The 21,284-nt window shown below is 33.1% G+C and overlaps 1 protein-coding gene across 1 annotated transcript in view; it reads left to right on the forward strand.

Moving 5' to 3' along the window:
• LOC126885727 (xenotropic and polytropic retrovirus receptor 1) overlaps positions 1-21,284 on the forward strand; it is a 61,689-nt gene that overhangs the window by 3,944 nt on the left and 36,461 nt on the right. The window contains exon 3 of the mRNA XM_050652496.1: positions 17,077-17,338. Coding sequence (XP_050508453.1) covers positions 17,077-17,338 — 262 coding nt within the window. The remainder of the gene's footprint in view (positions 1-17,076; positions 17,339-21,284) is intronic.

Genomic DNA, 21,284 nt, shown 5'->3' on the forward strand with positions numbered 1-21,284 from the left:
AAGCAAGCAATACTGATTAACCCAGCCTGAGAGACTTGCCCCTTGAGAATGGCATTCGGGTGATACAATTCATTGAGGTGAGGAGGATTAACTCATGTAAGCAGGAATCACTTCACCCCGCCCCATTGATCCAGACCATCCACTTCCCCTGCCCCCGATAGCACTTTGATGCGCTATTGAGGTTCTACAGTAAAGTGCTTATCATGTGAGTCCTGGGTACCGGACGGATCTAAACATTCCGTATATGTATTTGGCACCTAGGAGTTTTCTATTGGTTCCTTGCGGCACGCGGTCATATTTCAACCAATACGCGGCAAGGTGCCAAACGCAAATACGGAATGTTATTCGGTGCGAAATTCATATACGGAATGTTAAATATTCGTAGAGTGAAAAAGATTACTTTTTATTAGTCAGTTAAAAGGAAATTGATTTTAAAATACTTGTTAATGTATTATTAAATAAAAATAAAACAATTATAGTATTTGGAATGTTATTTGGTGCGAAATTGATATGCGGAATGTTAAATATTTGTAGACTAAAAAAACGACTTTTTATTAAGTCAGTTAAAGCTAAAATATTTTGTTAATTCATTATTAAATAAAAATAAAACAAGTATAGCATATGGAATGTTACCCATTTGGTGCGAAATTCATATACGGAATGTTAAATGTTCGTAGATAAAAAAGACGATTATTTTCGTCTGGTAGCACACAGCCCTAAACTTCAACAGAAATAACAGAATTTAATAGCTGAAACATAAATATAAACAAACTATACAACACGTGCAAGTTATTAAAAATTCTGCGAAAGCGAAATATCCAAATATAGAAATAATAAAGATTCTCAAATCTATACCATACTATTCCATTTATAAATTTCGCATCAAATAACATTCCATATAGGTAATAATTGTTTTATTTTCTTTAATATACATTAACAAAATATTTTAAAATCAGTCAGTCTTCTTTAACTGACTTAAGTCGTCTTCTTTAGTCTATGAATATTTAACATTCCGCATATGAATTTCGCACCAAATAACATTCCAAATACTATAATTATTGTTTTATTTTTTATTTAATAATACATTAACAAGTATTTTAAAATCAATCTCCCTTTAACTGACTAATAAAAAGCTATCTTTTTCCGTCTACGAATATTTAACATTCCGCACCGGATAACATTCCGTATATGCGTTTGGCACCTCGCCGCGTATTGGTTGTAATATGACCGCGTGCTCCAAAGAACCAATAGAAAACTCCTAGGTGCCAAATACATATACGGAATGTTTAGATGCGTACCGGACTCCTACACGAAATCCTACCCCGATAAATGCAGGCCAGCGTGAAGCGCTCTATTCCCGCTATCTCTAGTGACTTATCTTCGATTTGTATTGCTTGCTCGGTCCCCGAGTCCCCGCTCTGGGTTACGTCCAGTTCATTTATTTAGGAAACAATGTGAAGGCTTATAATAGGGAACTTGCATAAATTTTTAAATATTAAAATGATATTAAAAAACATAAGGTAACATGATCTTAAAACGCTTGCATGCGAAAAAAAAAACAAATATTTTTAACCCGTACGCTAATTACGACGCTTTGAAAATGCTATAAAATTCAAATATCTTAGGAGGCTCTTGAACGTCCTTCTATTGGTTCGACGTCACGGGCCACGGTCAACCGGTCTAGCAGTCGGAAACAACGCGATTAGGGTAGGTATCACGGGTATATTACAGTTTAATCGTCTTTAATGGAAAATTCCTAGGTATTATTTATGTTCATCTTATATATTGTAATAAGTAGTTCCCCAATCAGCTTAGTTTTAAACTGAAATTGATAAAGTTGAGTGCTACTTTGTAAAGAGTTTAAAACGCATAATATGACGGACGAGGGTTTTTCAAAAGGTCAATCTGACTAACTTACCTACCGTTGATGTCTTCATGGTGGCTACTTTTATAAAAAGTAGTGAAAGCTATTCTATTGGAGAAATGCGAGGTGTCAAGGCAAATAAGTAAGAGTTATTAATAAGCATGTTTAAACCGTTTATAACAATAGTTTGGTACCATTATATTATAGTATACGGTTTACCCGGTGGGTTTGATCTACCTACCTCTAATCGAAGGATTTCGTATATCCTGGAAAAGATTACGGTGTAATTTGCATTATAATAAAGATTATATTTTATTGTAATGTTTATTAGTACCTACTGGAGCCTTTCATTATTGTGTTCAAAGCCTTTTGAGAAAAGATTATGGTGATTAGCAGACGTACCGATAGAACGTGTACATAGCCAACAAAATCCTTCTTTACAAAGTTAATAATACGCATAAATAAGAAGAATCATTATTGTAATTTTACAAGTTAATATCTTTATCATCTCAGCTTATACTTACACCGCATCCCTCGGTAGACCGCAAGCTATAGTAGAAACCCGACTGTAGACCGCATACTATAGTAGCACCAATACTTTTTAGTTACTCTTACTTTTATTACTAAAAGTTTTGTTTATTTTTAAGTTACTTGTTTCTTCTTTGTTCTTCAACACAAGAAACGACAAAAGTAATTTCATAAAAAAGAACTTTTTGATACATGTCAACAGAGATAAAATGTTAATATTTTGCCTCTCACAGAAAAAATCATTTTTGCCACAGAGTAAAACAAGATATTTCAACTATATTATTTATCTACGGGCAAACTGCATTAAATGCAATAGCCCACCGAACGGGCAAACGATACGAGTGGCCTGTGACGTCAGACCCCAGCTCTCGCTGGGGACCCCTATTCTCATTTAAAAAAATCATCGATTACGTCATCACGTCCAGATGGATGACGTCACTAGTATACCATATATGCCACAATATCATAACTTAAAAATAAAAATCGACCTGTTTCGGGATTTTTCCTTAAAGTCGCCGGTTTACGAAATAACGAATTTATTCCTTTCATTTGCACCATACTGTCGGTGGAAAATAGTGTCGTGCACGCTTGATTAGCAATTAAAAAACAAAGGAGTTTTAAATATTCTATTGGAAAGAACTCTTCGGAATTTCATCAATCGATGTTTAAAGAATATCTACCTACCTTGGCAACATTCAAATTTTCAGCTTTTCGCATAGTTTTTGAGGGATAAAAATGGCCGATTTCGCAATTTTTCAATTTTTAATCGCTTATATGTCAAAAACTATCATTTTTAGAGAAAAGTCACTAAAGACCTTTTCTCTTTGGAATGATCCAAAAAACCTAAAAAAACTTTTTTCCGTGCAAAAAAAATAATTTTAGGAAAAAAACAAAAAAAAACGTTTAAAAAATTTTTGACCACTTTTTGGTCCTGGCAACATGCAAATTTGTTAAAAGGAGTCCTTTTTGAGTAAGATTGTGCAAAGAATCCGAATTAGAATATTTTTCCTAGCGGATGCGCAGTGGCTTTCTGGACTAATCGAGCTATACTTTATTATATTTTAGCTCTTCTCCGTCAAATGGTAAATATTGTAGTTTCAAAGTCAAAATACGGGAAAACTATGCATTTTTCGAGGATAATTTGTTCAAACTAATTTAAAGTATTTAAAAATATCTATCACCAGAAATAAAAAAATAGTCTCTAGCTCAAAAATTAAGTGACATAATAAAAATAATGTCAGTCCCTATTTTTTCAGTGAAAAAGTGATCGGAAACTTTCCCCTACTCACCACCCTAATTAAAATTGGTCATTGACTTTATTTGCTCTTCTTTATTTATATACTATTAATAGATTCTAGAGGTTTGACCGGCTTAGAAATATTAATTAAAAAAAATGGAATTAAAACCGAATAACGAATTTTTGTAGTTTGGCAAAAAATGCCTTTTCTTCAGAATAGAAGGATTAGCATCGAAGATACGAAAAAATATTAAAATATAAAATTGTAGCTTATTTAATTCCCAAGATCTTGGTTTGCAAAAATTTTTTATACGGCAAAAATTGAGTGAGGTATTGACAATTAAAACTTGTAATAACATGCAAAAACCACCTTTACCAACCCTTTCAAAGTCACCTCTTTTTGCGACTGAGGGTTTTAAAAGGATTTAATAGATATTAATAGGCTTATAGATCTTGTAAAAACCTACAAAATTCTTTTTTACCAAACTTTCTAGGATAAAAAATAAAACGTTACGGTTAAAAAATCAAAATATTTTTTTGAAAAAAAAAGGAGATATCCAATTGGAAGCATAATAATGTAAGTTATCGATGTCTTTTGCCATTGGCCTTATTTCTTCTTTATTTATGTATTAGTAATAGATTCCAGAAGTTTAACTGGCTTAGAATGATTAGTTTAAAAAAAACTGGAGTTAAAAGCGAATAACGAATTTTTGTAGTTTGGTAAAAAATACCATTTTCTTCAGAATAGAAAGATTAGCATCAGAGATACGAAAAAATGTTTAAATATGAAATTGTAGGTTATTTAATTCCCAAGAACCTGGTTTGAAATAAATTTTTCTACGGCAAAAATTCAGTTAATCGTAAATGAGTATAATATCGAAAACATTGATTTTTTTCGATATAAAACTAACACTTTCGATAGCGAATAAATCGAAAACTATTAATTTTATCAAAAAAATGTATAGAACATTTTTTGCTTAAAATTAATGTTTTTATCAACTTTTGCGGTCAAAATATAATAAAAAATTTCAACCCCCGAGATGGGGTCGCAACTACCCCCATGGTAAAAGCGCCTTTCGGCATTATATAGATTTGGATCTTTGGACTATCTACTACTTATTCTCAACTTTTCAAGCAAATCGATCCATTCTGTAAAAATTGCGAGTGAAAAGCTTCGTTTCCTGGACTAACACTTTTTGCTTTAATTTGTTTTTACTTATTACCAGTTAGTAGGTCGATAAATTTATTAATTTTTTTTAGTTCTTAATCCTAATATAAGTTTTTAATGTAATATATATTCCATCGCCTTTCTTCTTCTTTGGTCTACAACTCTATGTGAGTCTTGGTCGAGTTTACTATTTTCTTCCACTCTTGCGCAATCATATCCCATTGTTGCACGCCCATCTTACGTAGATCTCTCGTTACTGTATCCAAAGAATACAGCACCCAACTGTATCCTTCTGCTGTATCCTTCCCTCTTTGTCTTGGGCGACTAACTGACCTTCTGTCATCGAGCGTTTCCCAGAAAGTTTTGTTTAGTAGTCTTTTATCATTCGTTGTTAGTTTATGTATATGTTTGCCCGTCTTAGCGATTTGCCTGGATGTATCATACTATGTTTTCTACTCCATATAGTGCTTTGAGTTCCTAGTTGAGTCTTTGTCTCCACTCTCCTGTTATCTCGCTATCCAAAGCCCAAAGATCATTCGGATGATCTTCCGTTCTAAGACTAATAATTTTGTTGTTTCACGCCGGTTCAGTGTCTCTTCCATACGTTATTATGGGGTAAACTATACGTTTATATACGATGAAAAATAATAGTCCAGGGCGCATCTGTTTTGAGATGGACGTTGAGAGGTGACTCAATTTTTTTTGCAGAAATTGCTTGAAAATAAATCAAATAATAATATTTGACTTATCCTCCCTCTCAAAAAGGTCCGGAACATTGTTTAAATAATCAAAATGTCAAAAAATTAAGGAAAAATTCGATATTTTTTTCGTTTTTTGATTATCACTGTAAAAGTATTCATTTCCGAGAAAAGTTTTACTGACATAAAAGTTGCGTAATTAAATTTCCTCCGATATAGAATTGGTAAAATTTTTTAAAAATAGTCACCCTTGTTGCCAAATAGCAATAATTGCGAAAAAACAATACAAAAACAAGTATTCGCATTTTACGTTTTTCAACTATTTATGCTATACTTAGGACCTTCATATTTCACCCAGAAAAACTTTATGATACAGTAAAATAATACTGTAAATTCTATTAAGATCGGTTCAATAGATTTTGCAAAATAAATTTTGCAATCCAGCTTTCGCAAAAAAAAATCATTTTTTCAAAATGTTACAGGACTGAAAATAAAGCAGATAGCAAGTTGAAATTTTTTTTGCTTATAGAAGTGAACTGTACCTTTCATTTGCAATTTGCAAAATAAAATAGATTAATTACCACGGCGTCAGGAAATTTTTTAAATAAACATTAATTTTTGGTGCTACGCGCAGGACAGCGGTGTTTGATTCACACAAGTTGATTTCCACCAAAATTTCTTCTAATCTTTATCTAATATATTATTTTCTTACTCTATATTTTGTTGTATTTTAATATTTTAATTCCACAAAAATCAAACTAATTTTATTATTGTTTGTGAAATATTGTTTAAACAATTGCATATGTTTAAAAATAATAAACTTTTATTCTCTAAGTTAAAATATATAAACAATAAAGTTTTTGCTAATAAAAGTGTTATTTCAAAGGATAGAGTATGTGTTTTTATTTTGCAATAAAGAAATTTATTTATTTATACCGAAATGTAATAAAAATTAAAATGTATCAATCATTATCAAAGGTCATTGGAATGCCCAATAAGAGCAAACTATCCGCTGTCCTGCGCGTAGCACCAATAATATATGTTTATTTAAAAAAATTCCTGACACCGTGGTAGTTAATCGATTTTAATTTTGCAAAATTGCAAATGAAAGGTACAGTACACTTCTATAAGCAAAAAAATTTCAACTTGCTATCTGCTTTATTTTCAGTCCTGTAACATTTTGAAAAAAATGAATTTTTTTTGCGAAAGCTGGATTGCAAAATTTATTTTGCAAAATCTATTAAACCGATCTTAATGACATTTACAGTATTATTTTACTGTATCATAAAGTTTTTCTGGGTGAAATATGAAGATCCTGAGTGTAGCATAAATGGTTGAAAAACGTAAAATGCGAATACTTGTTTTTATATGGTTTTTTCGCAATTATTGCTATTTTGCAAAAAGGGTGACTATTTTTTAAATTCTTAACCAATTCTATATTGTAGGAAATTTAATTACGCAACTTTTATGTCAGTACAACTTTTCTCGGAAATGAATACTTTATAAGTTATAATAAAAAAACGAAGAAAAAAATCGAATTTTTCCTTCATTTTTTGACATTTTGATTATTTAAACAATGTTCCGGACCTTTTTGAGAGGGAGGATAACTCAAATATTATTATTTGATTTATTTTCAAGCAATTTCTGCAAAAAAATTTGAGTCACCTCTCAACGTCCAAATGTGCTAATATTTTTACAGATGAGCCCTGGTCTATAAAGCTGATTCAGATTTGATTACAAATAGGGCATTTACTCTGTACTTATACGTATACGTATTTCGGCTTAAGCCTTACCCTCTTCAGAGCACTGTTTAGAGGCACTGAGCTAACTAGGTTTATATACTTTTCTTTTAGCTGTCTTTGAGAGCAATTTTGATTTAAATAGAGTCGCTAGGAAGTAATACGCTCTATTTCCTGACAAGATTCTAGCTGCTACATCTTTTTCATAACTGATTTCGGCTGATATTGCTGCTCTTAAGTATTTTAACTCTTTGGCAACTCCGAAAGTGTATTGATTATCGAAATGTTTGATCTAATTCTTTGTCTTGGATTTTTGGTAACTATCGAGTACTTGGTCGTATCTTCATTGACTGTCCAATTTCCCTGGCACTCCTTTCAAAAATGGCAAAGAATTCTTTTGCATCTCTGGTAGATTGTGCAATTGTGTCGACATCGTAGCAAAAGCTAACGGTACCTTCGCTACTTGGCCAGTGAAGCCATTTGTTTATTCTGGTTGTGATTTCCTAACTGCTTGCTCTATAGGTTCTTCTTCTTCTAGCAGTACCGTGTCCTATCGGAGGTTGGCTACCCTCACAGCAATCTTAACTTTGTTGGCTGCAGCTCTGAGCAATTGTATTGAACTGCACCCTTAAATTTCGCAACCAGGAAATCCTCCTACGTCCCACATGTCTCTTTCCCGAGATTTTTCCTTGGATTATGAGTCTTAGCAGGGAGTACTTTTCCCCTCTCATTTTGTGGCCTAGATATTCCAGTTTTCTCGTTTGTATGCTTTTTATGACTTTTTGCTCTAAAGCGGCGTTCAATAATAAAGGGGAAAGTGGACCGCCTAGTCTTAGACCTGTTTCGATTTAAAACTCATTTGATATACTGCTGCCAATTCTGGGATGTGCACATGAATTCTGCACACACATCTGGGCTAATTATACCTACCAGTTTTTTGGTTACTCCCCTTTCCACCATCATAATCCATAGTTTATGCATTTTTAAAGAATCAACCCTTGTTTAAAATCTACAAACATTTTATGTACATCTTTGTTATATTCCTAACCCCTTTTCTAAAATTTGGCGCAAGATAAGGATTGTTGACCATCCCGGTCGTAAGCCACACTGGTAATCACCTATTATTTCTTCTGCATATGAAATTAATCTTCGCAGTAGGATAATCGACACAACCTTTGTAGGTTGTATGAATTAATGATATTCCTATTACCAGAGAACGGCAGTTCTCGCCAGTGGCGCACACCAACACCCCCTACACGCGACACTGTCACTATATATACACGAAATTTTCGATTTTCTAAATCTGACTGATCCCATCTTAAAGTTCAGGAAAAGACTCACCCATTCATATGTCAACCATCCATTTTAGTCCAAGGGTGTGGATTTTACGGCCCTTTCTATTTAGGGTCTGTTTTTCGTTCTCGTCTCCAAAACTCCCAAAAACTTCAAAAATTGAAGTCCGACCTTTGCGGCTTCTAATAGTAGATCATTACCTTTCCAACGCATGTCTAATTTTGAAAATCGGTTTTACCATTCAAAAGTTACCGAGCTCAGAAGTATGACTCAATGTTTATTTAAAAAAGGGAAAATGTTTGTGGATATGTATGTGTGTTTGAAAGTTAAACCGATTTGAATTTTTTTTTCGGGTCGATTCAGAACCGGTGTAGTTTATGACTTTTGACCACCCATAAGCCAGCTAGAGGACTTGGTAGGTACAAAACGGCATATTTTTGGGGGTATATATCTTCGGATCAAGAAGAGACAGGAGAACCGCAAATACACCAAATCAATAGCGTTGAGTTAAGCTTTCAAATGGTGTCTAAGCCGTCAGGATCAGACATACACACGGCTCAGTATAGCCGAAAAACTAAAAAACTATACTTTTAAAATTTTGGTTTTTCGACAATTACTCAAAATTTCAACCTACGAATTGCGCCAATAACTGAGCGTTTGTAGAAGGACTCTAGACGAATCTAACGGTGTATACGTTATATCCGGGAAAATTCGAATTTTTAAGTTATAGGCTTCATAAGTATGATAAAATCTATTTCCTACGGGAAAAACGGTTTCTCAAGCTCAATAATTCCTGTAATAGCTTCAGTTATCATACTTAGATCCATCAGATACTACTGGTAAATACGTTTCAAACTCATGTTTACTGATCAAAATCGGTTAAGCCTTTTAGAAGTTATTAAGCTACAAAAGTATAATCCAATTAACGATTATTCCCGAAATGGTTTATGTAGTTGTAGTGATTACGACGCTAAATTTGATCTGGCAACGGGCAATCCGACTTCATTTACCGCTCATCTCAAAATCTAGTGTACACTCGATGGACACTAGATCATTGGAGAGATAATGCAACAAAGGTGACCATTTATAAAGCTTAACGAGTAATAGAGGAACATTGCATTCAACTTCATACATTTAATTTATAAATAACTTTGAAAAACTCCTGATACAAGAATAAAAAACCGCTAAATGCCTTAAAAATGAGTGGCGCATACAATATTCCAGCTACAAAAGATCTGATATGAATATTACGTGGCGCGAAAATGTATTTTCATTTTGATTTAAAACAAAATTCTAGTTTTATTTTAAAAGATTTTTCCATAATATTTGCTAAATTTGAAGTAAACGCGCCACAAAAGAGTTTAAAAATTCAAACTGTATCAAAGTTACTCTTTTATGGCGCGTTTACTTCAAATTTAGCAAATATTATGGAAAAATCTTTTAAAATAAAACTAGAATTTTGTTTTACATCAAAATGAAAATACATTTGGGCACCACGTAATATTCATATCAGATCTTTTGTACCTGGAATATTATATGCGCCACTCATTTTTAAGGCGTTCAGCGGTTTTTTATTCTTTATAGTTATTACATAGATGTTTTTCCCTTTTTGTGGACGGAATCCATCGAATTAATTTTATTTTTTTTATTTTTCGAGTAGTTTATTACGGTTACAGCTCTCTCAAAGTAGCTTTACTACTAACCCAGGATGTTCACTAGTAATATCAAAAGAACTCTCTTAACCCATTCGCTGCCGACCGAAGAGGATGGAACTCGGGTAGGAGCCGTTTTGTTGAACGGCACCTAACTGAAGTAACCGTATCACTCGCTGGCGCGTGAACGGCACCTGACTGAAGTAACCACATCACGCGCGTGATCGGCAGCAAATGGGTTAAAAGTGGACATTTTTAGTAAAGTTAAACTGAAATGAACGTCGTTTTCTATGCTATTCAATGCATATTCTGAAGGAGTATCAGAAGAGCATCTACTTTGAGCGATCTGTATATTAATGTAAAGACTGAAATAGTTTTTGTACACACTTATGACTACAGGTAAACAGGGAGAAGTGTACTTTTTAAGTGTGTAAAATAAATAATTCCTAGCTGAGCGCTTTCGGCTTATAAAGCCATCTTCAGAGCTATGCTACAATAACTGTCAACTGTCACTTGATATGAGAAAAAAGTGAAAGCACCTTAACGAGCACACCCTGTCTGTGTCGGCTGTCATTAAAATCCTCCATCATGCCACCATTCTGCATGCTGACACCGTACACTTCAGATGGTAAGGTTTCTTGACCTTACCATGATCAAATATTCGTTATATGTAATTTTAATTTTGTGTGAAAGTCCTTTGTGCTCGTATTTGATGTTTTTAACTTTTCCGGTTACAAAATTGAGCACTTTTTTCAACAGACATACAAGGTTTTTTTCCATCATTAAAAAAACTGCATAAGAAATAGAAGTATTTTTATATCGTACATGGGATCCATCTCTCTTTATAGTGGTATTTTGAACTTTTTGACGTAAGTTAAACTTTTGAATTCTATGATCAATTATTCATTAGAGACCTTTTTATTGTAGCATAGCTCTGAAGATGGCTTTATAAGCCGAAAGCGCTCAGCTAGGAATTATTTATTTTCATCATCATCAGTGGCGTTACAGCTCTTTATGAGCTAAAGTCTTCAGAACAATCCTCCATTCGCCCCTGTCTCTGGCAACTCTTCTCCATGTTCTAATTCCAATAGATTTAAAATCAGTTTCTATGTTGTCTTGGTACCTAAGTCTCGGTCTTCCGCTTGTTCGTTGTCCTATCGGCCCTTTGCTGTCAAAAACTTTTCTGACTGTGGCATCTTCCTCTCGCCTTGTTACATGACCTATCCATCTAAGGCGATTATTTAACTTATTGACGATTTATGTAATTTTAGTAAATTGGATTGTTACTGTTTTGTTTTTTTTTTACTATTTATAAGCTTTGTCGATAAAATTGTAAAATTTTTCATGGCAATAAAGCATATTTCTATTCTATTCTATTCTAAGGCATGCTACCTTAATGAATTGTACAACCTCAGGTTCTCCAAAACTTCTATACAACTCAAAGTTGTAACGCCTGCGCCACAAACCTTGTTCTTTTATGCCACCATATATTCGTCTTAGGATTTTTCGCTCAAAACGTTTGAGCAGTTCTTGGTCATTCTGAGTAATTGACCAAGTTTCTGAGTCATATGTTAGCACTGGTCGTATTAGTGTTTTGTAGACAGTCAATTTAATTTTTCTAGGTATTTTTGGGGCCATCTGTCTTCTTAAGCCATAGTAGTATGGTATAACTAGATCCAAACCCAGACATCCAAAGTGAAAGTTATCCTCCAACACCAAATTGTTCTATATGGTCCACATAATGTTCAGAAAAAAGTCACACCATTTTGAGCGTCGGGTTTGGGGGGAGAGGGGGGAGAAATCGGTAAATTCGTAGTTTTTTAAGTTTTTCGTCAATAGTTCTAAAACTATGCGGTTTAGCATGAACAGCCTTCCATACAAAAATGTTCTACATTAAATTTGAAACAAAAAAGGCCCTATGCATAATCCTTCTAAAATGAACGGTTCCAAAGTTACGGAGGTAGTATAGTATAATTGGTCCAAAAAAGGCCTAACCCAGACATTAAAAGTAAAAGTTTTCCTCCAACACCAAATTGTTCTATATGGTCCAGATATTGTTCAGTAAAAAGTTACACCATTTTGAGCGTCCGGTTTGGGGGGGGGGAGATGGGGGAGAAATCGGTAAAGTAGTAGTTTTTTATGTTCTTCGTCAATATTTCTAAAAATATGCGTTAGCGTAAACAATGTTCTACATCAAATTTAAAACATAAAAGGTCCTATACTTAATTGTTATAGAATCAACGATTCCAGAGCTACGGAGGGTGAAAAGTGGAGGTTTTCGATACTTTTTATATTTTTTTGGGCAATTTATAATATTTTTACTGATTAAAAGAAATTTTCTTTAACAGGATTTGCTATTTTAGTGGCCTATGGTATGTTAGTGATAAGCCCTTGAAGAAACGTCAACCTCACCACCCAAAATCATCATCAATTGCCCAAAAAATATAAAAAGTATGGAAAACCTCCACATTTCACCCTCCGTAACTCTGTAACCGTTGATTTTATAACAATTATGGATAGGACCATTTTTGTTTTAAATTTTATGTAGAACGTTTTTGTATTTACGCTTAAACATAGTTTTAGAAATATTGACGAAAACCGTAAAGAAACTATTAATTTACCGACTTCTCCCCCATCTCCCCCCCAAACCGGACGCTCAAAATGGTGTAACTTTTTACTGAACAATATGTGGACCATATAGAACAATTTGGTGTTGGAGGAAAATTTTTACTTTGGATGCCTGGGTTAGGCCTTTTTTGGACCAATTATACTATACTACCTCCGTAACTTTGGAACCGTTCATTTTAGAAGGATTGTGTATAGGGCCTTTTTTATTTAAAATTTAATGTAGAACATTTTTGTATGGAAGGTTGTTCATGCTAAACCTCATAGTTTTAGAAATATTGACGAAAAACGTAAAAAACTACGAATTTACCGACTTCTCCCCCTCTTCCCCCCAAACCCGACGCTCAAAAAGGTGTGACTTTTTTCTGAACATTATATGGACTATACAGGGTGTCCCGGAAAATAGTGCGTTCCTTAAAGGTATAGGTAAAAGGCACCATGTAGAACAAAAAACTCTTATAACATTTTTTTCTAAATGCAACCGTTTGACCAAAAAATTAAAATGCATTTTGGTATTCAAATTTAAATCTGACAACTATGTGCGGTACGCAAATTTAAGCATAGACAGTCCCATGTAAATAGATAGAAGACAGATAGTAAACAGATAGTTTTAAAGAATCCTGTTTGTTTAGTGTCAATGTCGAAAATGTTTTCGAATCGTGAGTGTATTACCTATTATGTTATTACGTTGATTATTTATGGCAGATCACTAAATGGAGAGGCATACTATAATTAATTTCTTTCAAAATGTTTTGTGGGTTACCTGGAACATCTATTCGGTATAATAATTATTTTCAAGTAAGTACAACTTAATTATTTCAGTTCACAAGTAAACAAATTACTGAGACATTATCTGGGGTATTTAAGTTCCACTATAAACTATGTAATTTAGTTAAAGCCCTCAGCAATACTCAGCATTCAACACATTTAAACCTTAGTAAATACATAATACTAGTTCAGTTAAAAGATGTGTAAATCGTTAAAAATTATGCAATAGGTATTTCAATACATTTCAAAAGAAAATAATTTTAGTAAACAAATAGTAAATAAATACCTACTATTAGGTTGGATTGTTTTAAATACTGTAAATCACAAACGAGTTCTTATCTGTTATTATTCCGTAGTGCGTACGATGTTGCCAGTTTATTAAAATTTCCAAAAATTAAAATACAGGTATATGGAAAACAATGTTATCTTTTTTTTTGGAAATTGTTAACTTTAGAAAAAAATGGTATAGGACTTTTTTGTTCTAAATTGTGTATTCTCTCCATACCTTAAAGGAACGCACTATTTTCCGGGACACCCTGTATAGAACAATTTGGTGTTGGAGGATAACTTTCACTTTGGATGTCTGGATTACGTCATTTTTTGAATCAATTCTATCGTACTATAGTAGCACTTATTGGCGAGCACTATTCTTCTTTTAGTTTCTTCACTGACATTGTTATCTCTATTTAGCAGCGAGCCTAAGTATATGAAGGTGTCGACACCTTCCAGTTCTAGGTCGTCAATTATTATTCTTCATATATAACCCATTTATAACCCATAATACTTATATAAAGTATAGAAAAAGTATGAGAAAAATTACGATATACAATTTTAATAAATAATTTATTTAGGTACCCTTCTTCAATCAAGCCTAGTGCAACACATATATTTGGTCTTTTGAACATTTATATTTAGCCCCATTCTCTGTGCAGATGCTCTTAACGACCGAAATGCTTCAGTCAGAGATTCTTTAGTTCTACCTATGATGTCTATGTCATCTGCGTATCCGACAATTTGTACTGATTTGTTAAAGATAGTACCATTCGTATTCATTTGATACTCTCGAATTATTTTTTCTAATGCTAGGTTAAATAAGAGACACGATAGTCCATCACCCTGTCTTAGTCCATTTTTGCAATGGAAGGGTCTTGAGAAATCGTTTTGGATTTTTACCATGCCCTCTGCTCCTGTGAGCGCAAGTTCAGTTAATTGGACAAGTTGAAGCGGTATTTGAAATTCTACCATAGCAAGTAGAAGTTTACCTCTATTAACTGAGCCGTAGGCGGCTTTGAAGTCCACGAATATGTGGTGGGTGTCGACGCCGAACTCTAGGGTTTTTTCAAGGATCTGCCTCACTCAAAATATCTGGTCCGTTGTTGATTTATTAGGACGGAACCGCACTGATATCCTCCTACTATTTTTTCAGCGTAGGAGAGAAGTCTTTTTAGGGCAGTCAATGAGAGCAAGAACAGGTTATTACCTCCAAATTCTATCCTACTGCATGGATTTTAATGAAATTTTAGGAACAGCCTGAAAATATCTCCTTATTCAAAGTCTATCCTATGCCGATGTGTGCTTTTGTCTTGGGGGCGGTTCCCACCCTTTCTCGGGGGTGGAAAATTTTTTGGTTAAACAACTACGGAAGTTGTTAGAGAACCCAATTCTAAGCAAAAACTGTTCTATAATTTTTTTTTTCGAAAACATTACTTTTTGAGTTATTCGTGGTTGAAAATTGGCCATTTTCATTGAAATATATCACCTTTTCAAACGGTTTTTTGCGAGTACCTTAAAGACAATGCATCTAACTAAAAAAAATTATATAAAACATTTTTGTAGCTCATAAAAAACAAAGAGATTCGTTCCTTCTTCAATCTTCTAGTTATCATAACACAAAAAGAGTAGAGGTAGGTAAAAAGAGTTTGTTTTTTTTTTGGTGCATGATCAAAGCAGTGTATTCAACTTGAAATAATAGAGAAACGGTCGATTTTATGTATATAATGCTACCAATACCTTTTATTGTGTTTCAAAAGTCCTTTCAAATAAGCAATATTAAATGTCGATTACATTCAAACTAAGCGAGATATGCTGCAAAAAATTGATGACTAACGAATTTGAAGAAAAAAAAATTGAGAAGTATATTTAACCCCTCACCCACAAGAATTTAAATGCATCGTTTTCCTTCTACAATACATTTTACTACAGTGTCATTTTTATTTTCAAAAAGTTGAGCGGGTTTAAAATAATGGTTTTTGAAAAAAATAAGATCAAATTATAGAGCGCATATTTAAATTTTCTTAAAAATCTTCGTTTTCTCCATGTAACTTGAAAATGATAAGAGATACTGTTATAAAAAATAAAATCAAAATGTTTATCTAGAAGAAATCTTTATTTTTGTATGGCATCTTTTTTTTTGGCATCTCTTATCATTTTCGAGTTACATGGAGAAAAAGGAAGATTTATAAGAAAATTTAAAAATGCGCTCAATAATTTGATCTTACTTTTTCTCAAAAACCATTTATTTTAAACCCGCCCAACTTTTTGAACACAATCAGAACACTATAGTAAAATGTATTGTAGAAGGAAAACGATGCATTTAAATTCTTGTGGATGAGGGGTTAAAAATACTTCTCATTTTTTTCTTAAGGTAGGTTAGTCATCAAATTTTTTACAGTTTATCTCGCATAGTTTGAATGTAATCGACATTTAATATTGCTTATTCTAAAGGTCTTTTCAAGCACAATAAAAGTTATTGGTAGCATTATACACCTAAAATCAACCGTTTCTCTGTTATTTCAAGTTAAATACACTGATTTGAGCATGCACCAAGAAAACAAGTTTTTTTCACTTACCATATCTCTTTTTGTGTTATAACTAGATGATTCATAAAGGAAAAAATCTCTTTGTTATTTTATAATCTACAAAAATATTTTATATAGTTTTTTTTAGTTAGATGCATAGTTTTTAAGGTATTCGCAAAAAACCGTTTGAAAAGGTTTTATGTTTCAATGAAAATGGCCAATTTTCAACCAGGAATAACTCAAAAAGTATTTAGTTTTCGGAAAAAAAATATAGAACAGTTTTTGCTTAGTATTAGGTTCTCTAGCAACTTCAGTAGTTATTTAAGCAAAAAAATTTCCACTCCCGAGAAGGGGTGGGAACCGCCCCCAAGACAAAAGCACACATCGGCATAGGGTAGACTTTGTTTCTTGGGCTATTCCCTACTTACTATGAAAATATCACGTAAATCGATATAGTAGGATAGAATTCGGAGCCACATACCCTCATTGACTGTCCTATTTGTACAATACGTTGGACAACACTTTATATGCCATATTGAGTAGAGTGATGCCTCTATAATTATCACACACCATCATGCCTTAATTTTATTTTAATTTAATTTTATTAATTATTCATTTTACACTTCAAAAGTACACTTCTCCCTATTTACCTGTGAACTGTATATTATTTTGTATAAAGTGTCTAAACAACTTTTAATATGTTTAGCTATTATCAACAGATGTAGGTGCAAAATGGAGACAGGAACATGTAGAGACTTCACACTTTTTCACGAATAAGGACATAGACAAATTGATAAACGACACAGAAAATTCAGTTACCAATGAACTAGAAGGAGGCGACAGACAAAAGGCGATGAAGAGGTTGAGAGTTCCTCCTCTAGGAGAACAACAGTCACCATGGACTACATTTAAAGTGGGCCTCTTCTCTGGTTCATTTATAGTACTGCTGATTGCTGCGGTACTATCAGGTAATTCAAATTAAAATATTCTCGTTCATAGGTACGACCATGTGTTGTGGTCCTTGGGTAATAAGTTTTGCAACTGATTTGATAATAAAATGCAACTGTTTCTAAAAATATTATATTAACTTGTTAAAGGTATGTAATGATAAACGAACTGGTTAGATCAAGATTACTAAGTTAACAATTCTACTGAACGGAATAAACTACATGTCGGCTCGTAACAAATACAATAATTAATTGTTGTACTCAATATTTATGTATAACGTATAACTAAACTTACGTGCATAGAAATCGGCCCACTTAAAAATTTGGTCATTTTTGATATCTCATATTTTCTAAACCTATTGACTGATTTAAGTGATTTTTTGAACATGTTATAGCCCGATTCTTTAACAATACCACTGTAATAATATTGTTGCTAAACAGGTAAATTTTAATTTTATACCGGGTGTACCAATCAAACTGTGTTTTTTTCTCAAAGTTCGCATCACCCTGTGGAATATTGTAGCATTTATAAAATACTGAAATTAAAACCCAACTTTAGCCTCAGGTTTTCTTAACATTATGTTTTTTTATTCACTCGTTTATGTTGAATAGTAAAAAAGTTAGGTACTTTAACAACTAGACATGTTCTTCATCAATACACGGCGTTTCTAAATAAGTGCGACAAACTTTAAAGTGTAATTCTGCATGAAAAAATAATGACAGTTGACTTTATAAACGTATGTCCGCAAATGTTTCGTTTCCGAGATACGGGATGTTGAATTTTTTCTTACAAACTGACGATTTATTTATTGCTTTAAAACCAGTTGAGATATGATAATGAAATTTGGTAGGTTTTAAGAGATAGTTATTGCGGATTTTTTGACACAAAATTAAGAATTTAATATTCACCATTGGCGTACATACGGGTAATATGATCGGTCATAAAAATCCGCAATAACTATCTCTTAAAACCTACCAAATTTTATTTGCATATTTCAACTGGTTTTAAAGCAATTAATAAATCGTCAGTTTGTAAGAAAAAATTCAATTATCAAGTTAACTGTCATTATTTTTTCATGCAGAATTACCCCTTAATGTTTTTCGCACTTATTTAGAAACACCGTGTGTTGATGAAGAACATGTCTAGTTGTTAAAGTACCTAACTTTTTTATTATCCAACATAAATGAATTAATCAAAAAACAGAAAACCAGAGGCTATAGTTGGGTTTTCATTTCAGTATTTTATATATGCTAGAATATTCCACAGGGTGATGTAATCTTTGAGGAAAAAACACAGTTTGATTGGTACACCCGGTATACAATGAAAAATTTATCTCTTTAGCAACAGTATTATTGCAGTGGTATTGTTAAAGAATCGGGCTATAACATGTTCAAGAAATCACTTAAATCGGCCAACAGGTTTAGGAAATATGACTCATCAAAAATGACCAAATTTTTAAGTTGGCCGATTTCTATGCACGTAAGTTTATTTGTAAATATAACCGTGTCTTTTGCAATGCTATGGGGTCTCTCAACGCATGTGTTTATTTGACATTGCTCGATTATTTATTTGCTTGTGAAGGTCAATGTCAGATGAATATTGATCTCTCGGTTCAATCTAATTCCAGAGTAATTAATTTCAACACATACTGGATGGGTACCATATGGTTGTGGAGTCCTTTGATAGTTCCCAAAAAGTGTTTACCACCTGCGATGTAATGACTCGCAGTGATGACAGATATGGTTGACTGTTTCAGGTTGCCTGCTACAGAGTCTGTACTTTAAGTTCACATAAAACAGCCTCATTCTGTGCAGATGTCCCTTAACTGAATCATGTCTAAAAAGGAAGGCTAAAGGCGGAAGACTCTTATCTTATTCCTGCTCGTTTTCCGCAGTACTTCAGCTCTATTAGCGTATGTACGTCTAATATACATTTTTCCATATGCTTAACCGGGCATATTGTCCCGATATGTTGTTGTTCTGAAGCTATTTCCTTGTGGCATTTTTATGATTAACTATTTAGATGGGAAATAAGCCACAATTAAATTGAAAAAATAATTTTATTAACGTTTCGACGCCCAAATCGGGTGTCGTTGTCAAAATACAAAGTGCTACTAATTAAACAAAAATGTTGTTGCTAAGTAAAAAATTTTTCTAATAATTTATTTGATCTGACTCATTTATATTGGCAATTCAGACGTATATTATACATTTTAAAGTAGAAGACTTTAAAATGATATCGTTAATATTTATGAGTTGCGTTCCTGGGACGACTTTATTAAAAGATAGTTCATTCGATTACATGAAATCAATCCCAACTCAAGAATATCCGTCACAAAAAAATCATAGCATGTGATCTGTCTTTAAAAAGACAACCAAATGCAACGATGACAGTAAAATTCTCGCATTAGAGATTCCATAGTAAATCACGAGGGAAAACCAGGATAGTATTACGAGGTTTTTTCCTGGTTTTCCCTCGTGATTTACTATGGAATCTCTAACTCGAGAATTTTACTGTCATCGTTGCATTTGGTTGTCTTTTTAAAGACAGATCACATGCTATGATTTTTTTGTGACGGATATTCTGAGTTGGGATTGATTTCATGTAATCGAATGAACTATCTTTTAATAAAGTCGTCCCAGGAACGCAACTCATAAATATTGGCGATATCATTTTAAAGTCTTCTACTTTAAAATGTGTAATATACGTCTGAATTGCCAATATAAATGAGTCAGATTAAATAAAGTATTAGAAGAATTTTTTTACTTAGCAACAACATTTTTGTTTAATCTAGTAGTATTTTGTATTTTGACAACGACACCCGATTTGGGCGTCGAAACGTTAATAAAATTATTTTTTCAATTTAATTGTGGCTTATTTCCCATCTAAATAGTTAACCGATACGTTGTATTCCGATCTGCATTTTTTACCGGTCCGGACAGTGCTACGGCCGGTTATACGCCTAAGTATTTTGTCAGATGAGTCATGTTAAATTCCCTTCATTGAAATAATTACATTTTCACCATGAGGAACGATTAAGACCATTTTGTGCACCAGGAATAACCCTACAGTCTGGGTTCTACGTTTTCTCATACACAACCCTCTCGTGTAACTGGAAAGGTACTATAGGCCTGCATCTGGATACCACCATATAGTCAGAAGATATCGTACATACGGTATCCTTAATTTCATTTATGATGTTACTTTGTCCTGATTACCTTTGTTCAGGATTTCTCACAGTCTATAATATCCCAATCTTGTTTTCCCTCTAACGATATACAAAGGTGGTAAATTTCATGATTTTTGATTTCGGCGGCTTCTGTTAAGCTCTAAATTTGAAGTCCATTCTGTAACTACATAAAAAAAACCTGTGAATTATATATCTTTGCCATTAAATTTTCCGTCCAGGTCATCATATCAACCTATCTATGGTTCTTCTCAGAGCCCTCTGTCAGTGCGTCGCAGTTTTTCTATTTCATTCGAACGCGTTAAGTTTGAAGTCTCAAAAATGTATGTCCGTAATTATACACATTTATAACATTAATTCTAGTTGTTGATAGATGGCGCTATAATCGAAAAAAACTATTTGCCTATTATCTATACGACTATAATCTATATTATATGCGACTATACAAACCAAGGAACAGAACTTTTTATAAATACAATAAAATATTTGATTTGTTTTTGTACCAAATTGCAAATAAAAGAGTTATAATGCAATAACATTTCATATTTGGCTGATTACAATTCTGGCAACCATCAGATTTAACTAAAATGTCATGCAATGATTTTTGGCATTCTTAATGTCATATATGACGTCAAAATTAATGACGCACTGAAAGAAGGCTCTGAGAAGGACTTTATCACCTTATTCCACAAGGGAGGAGATAAGACTTCCGATACTGTATCCTCAGTAACGTTGCGTATATCACACGGTCCTTCAGCATGTAATCTATCCACCTGAAG

Source organism: Diabrotica virgifera, chromosome 5 (genome assembly GCF_917563875.1).
Source record: "Diabrotica virgifera virgifera chromosome 5, PGI_DIABVI_V3a".
Classification (NCBI taxonomy): domain Eukaryota; kingdom Metazoa; phylum Arthropoda; class Insecta; order Coleoptera; family Chrysomelidae; genus Diabrotica; species Diabrotica virgifera.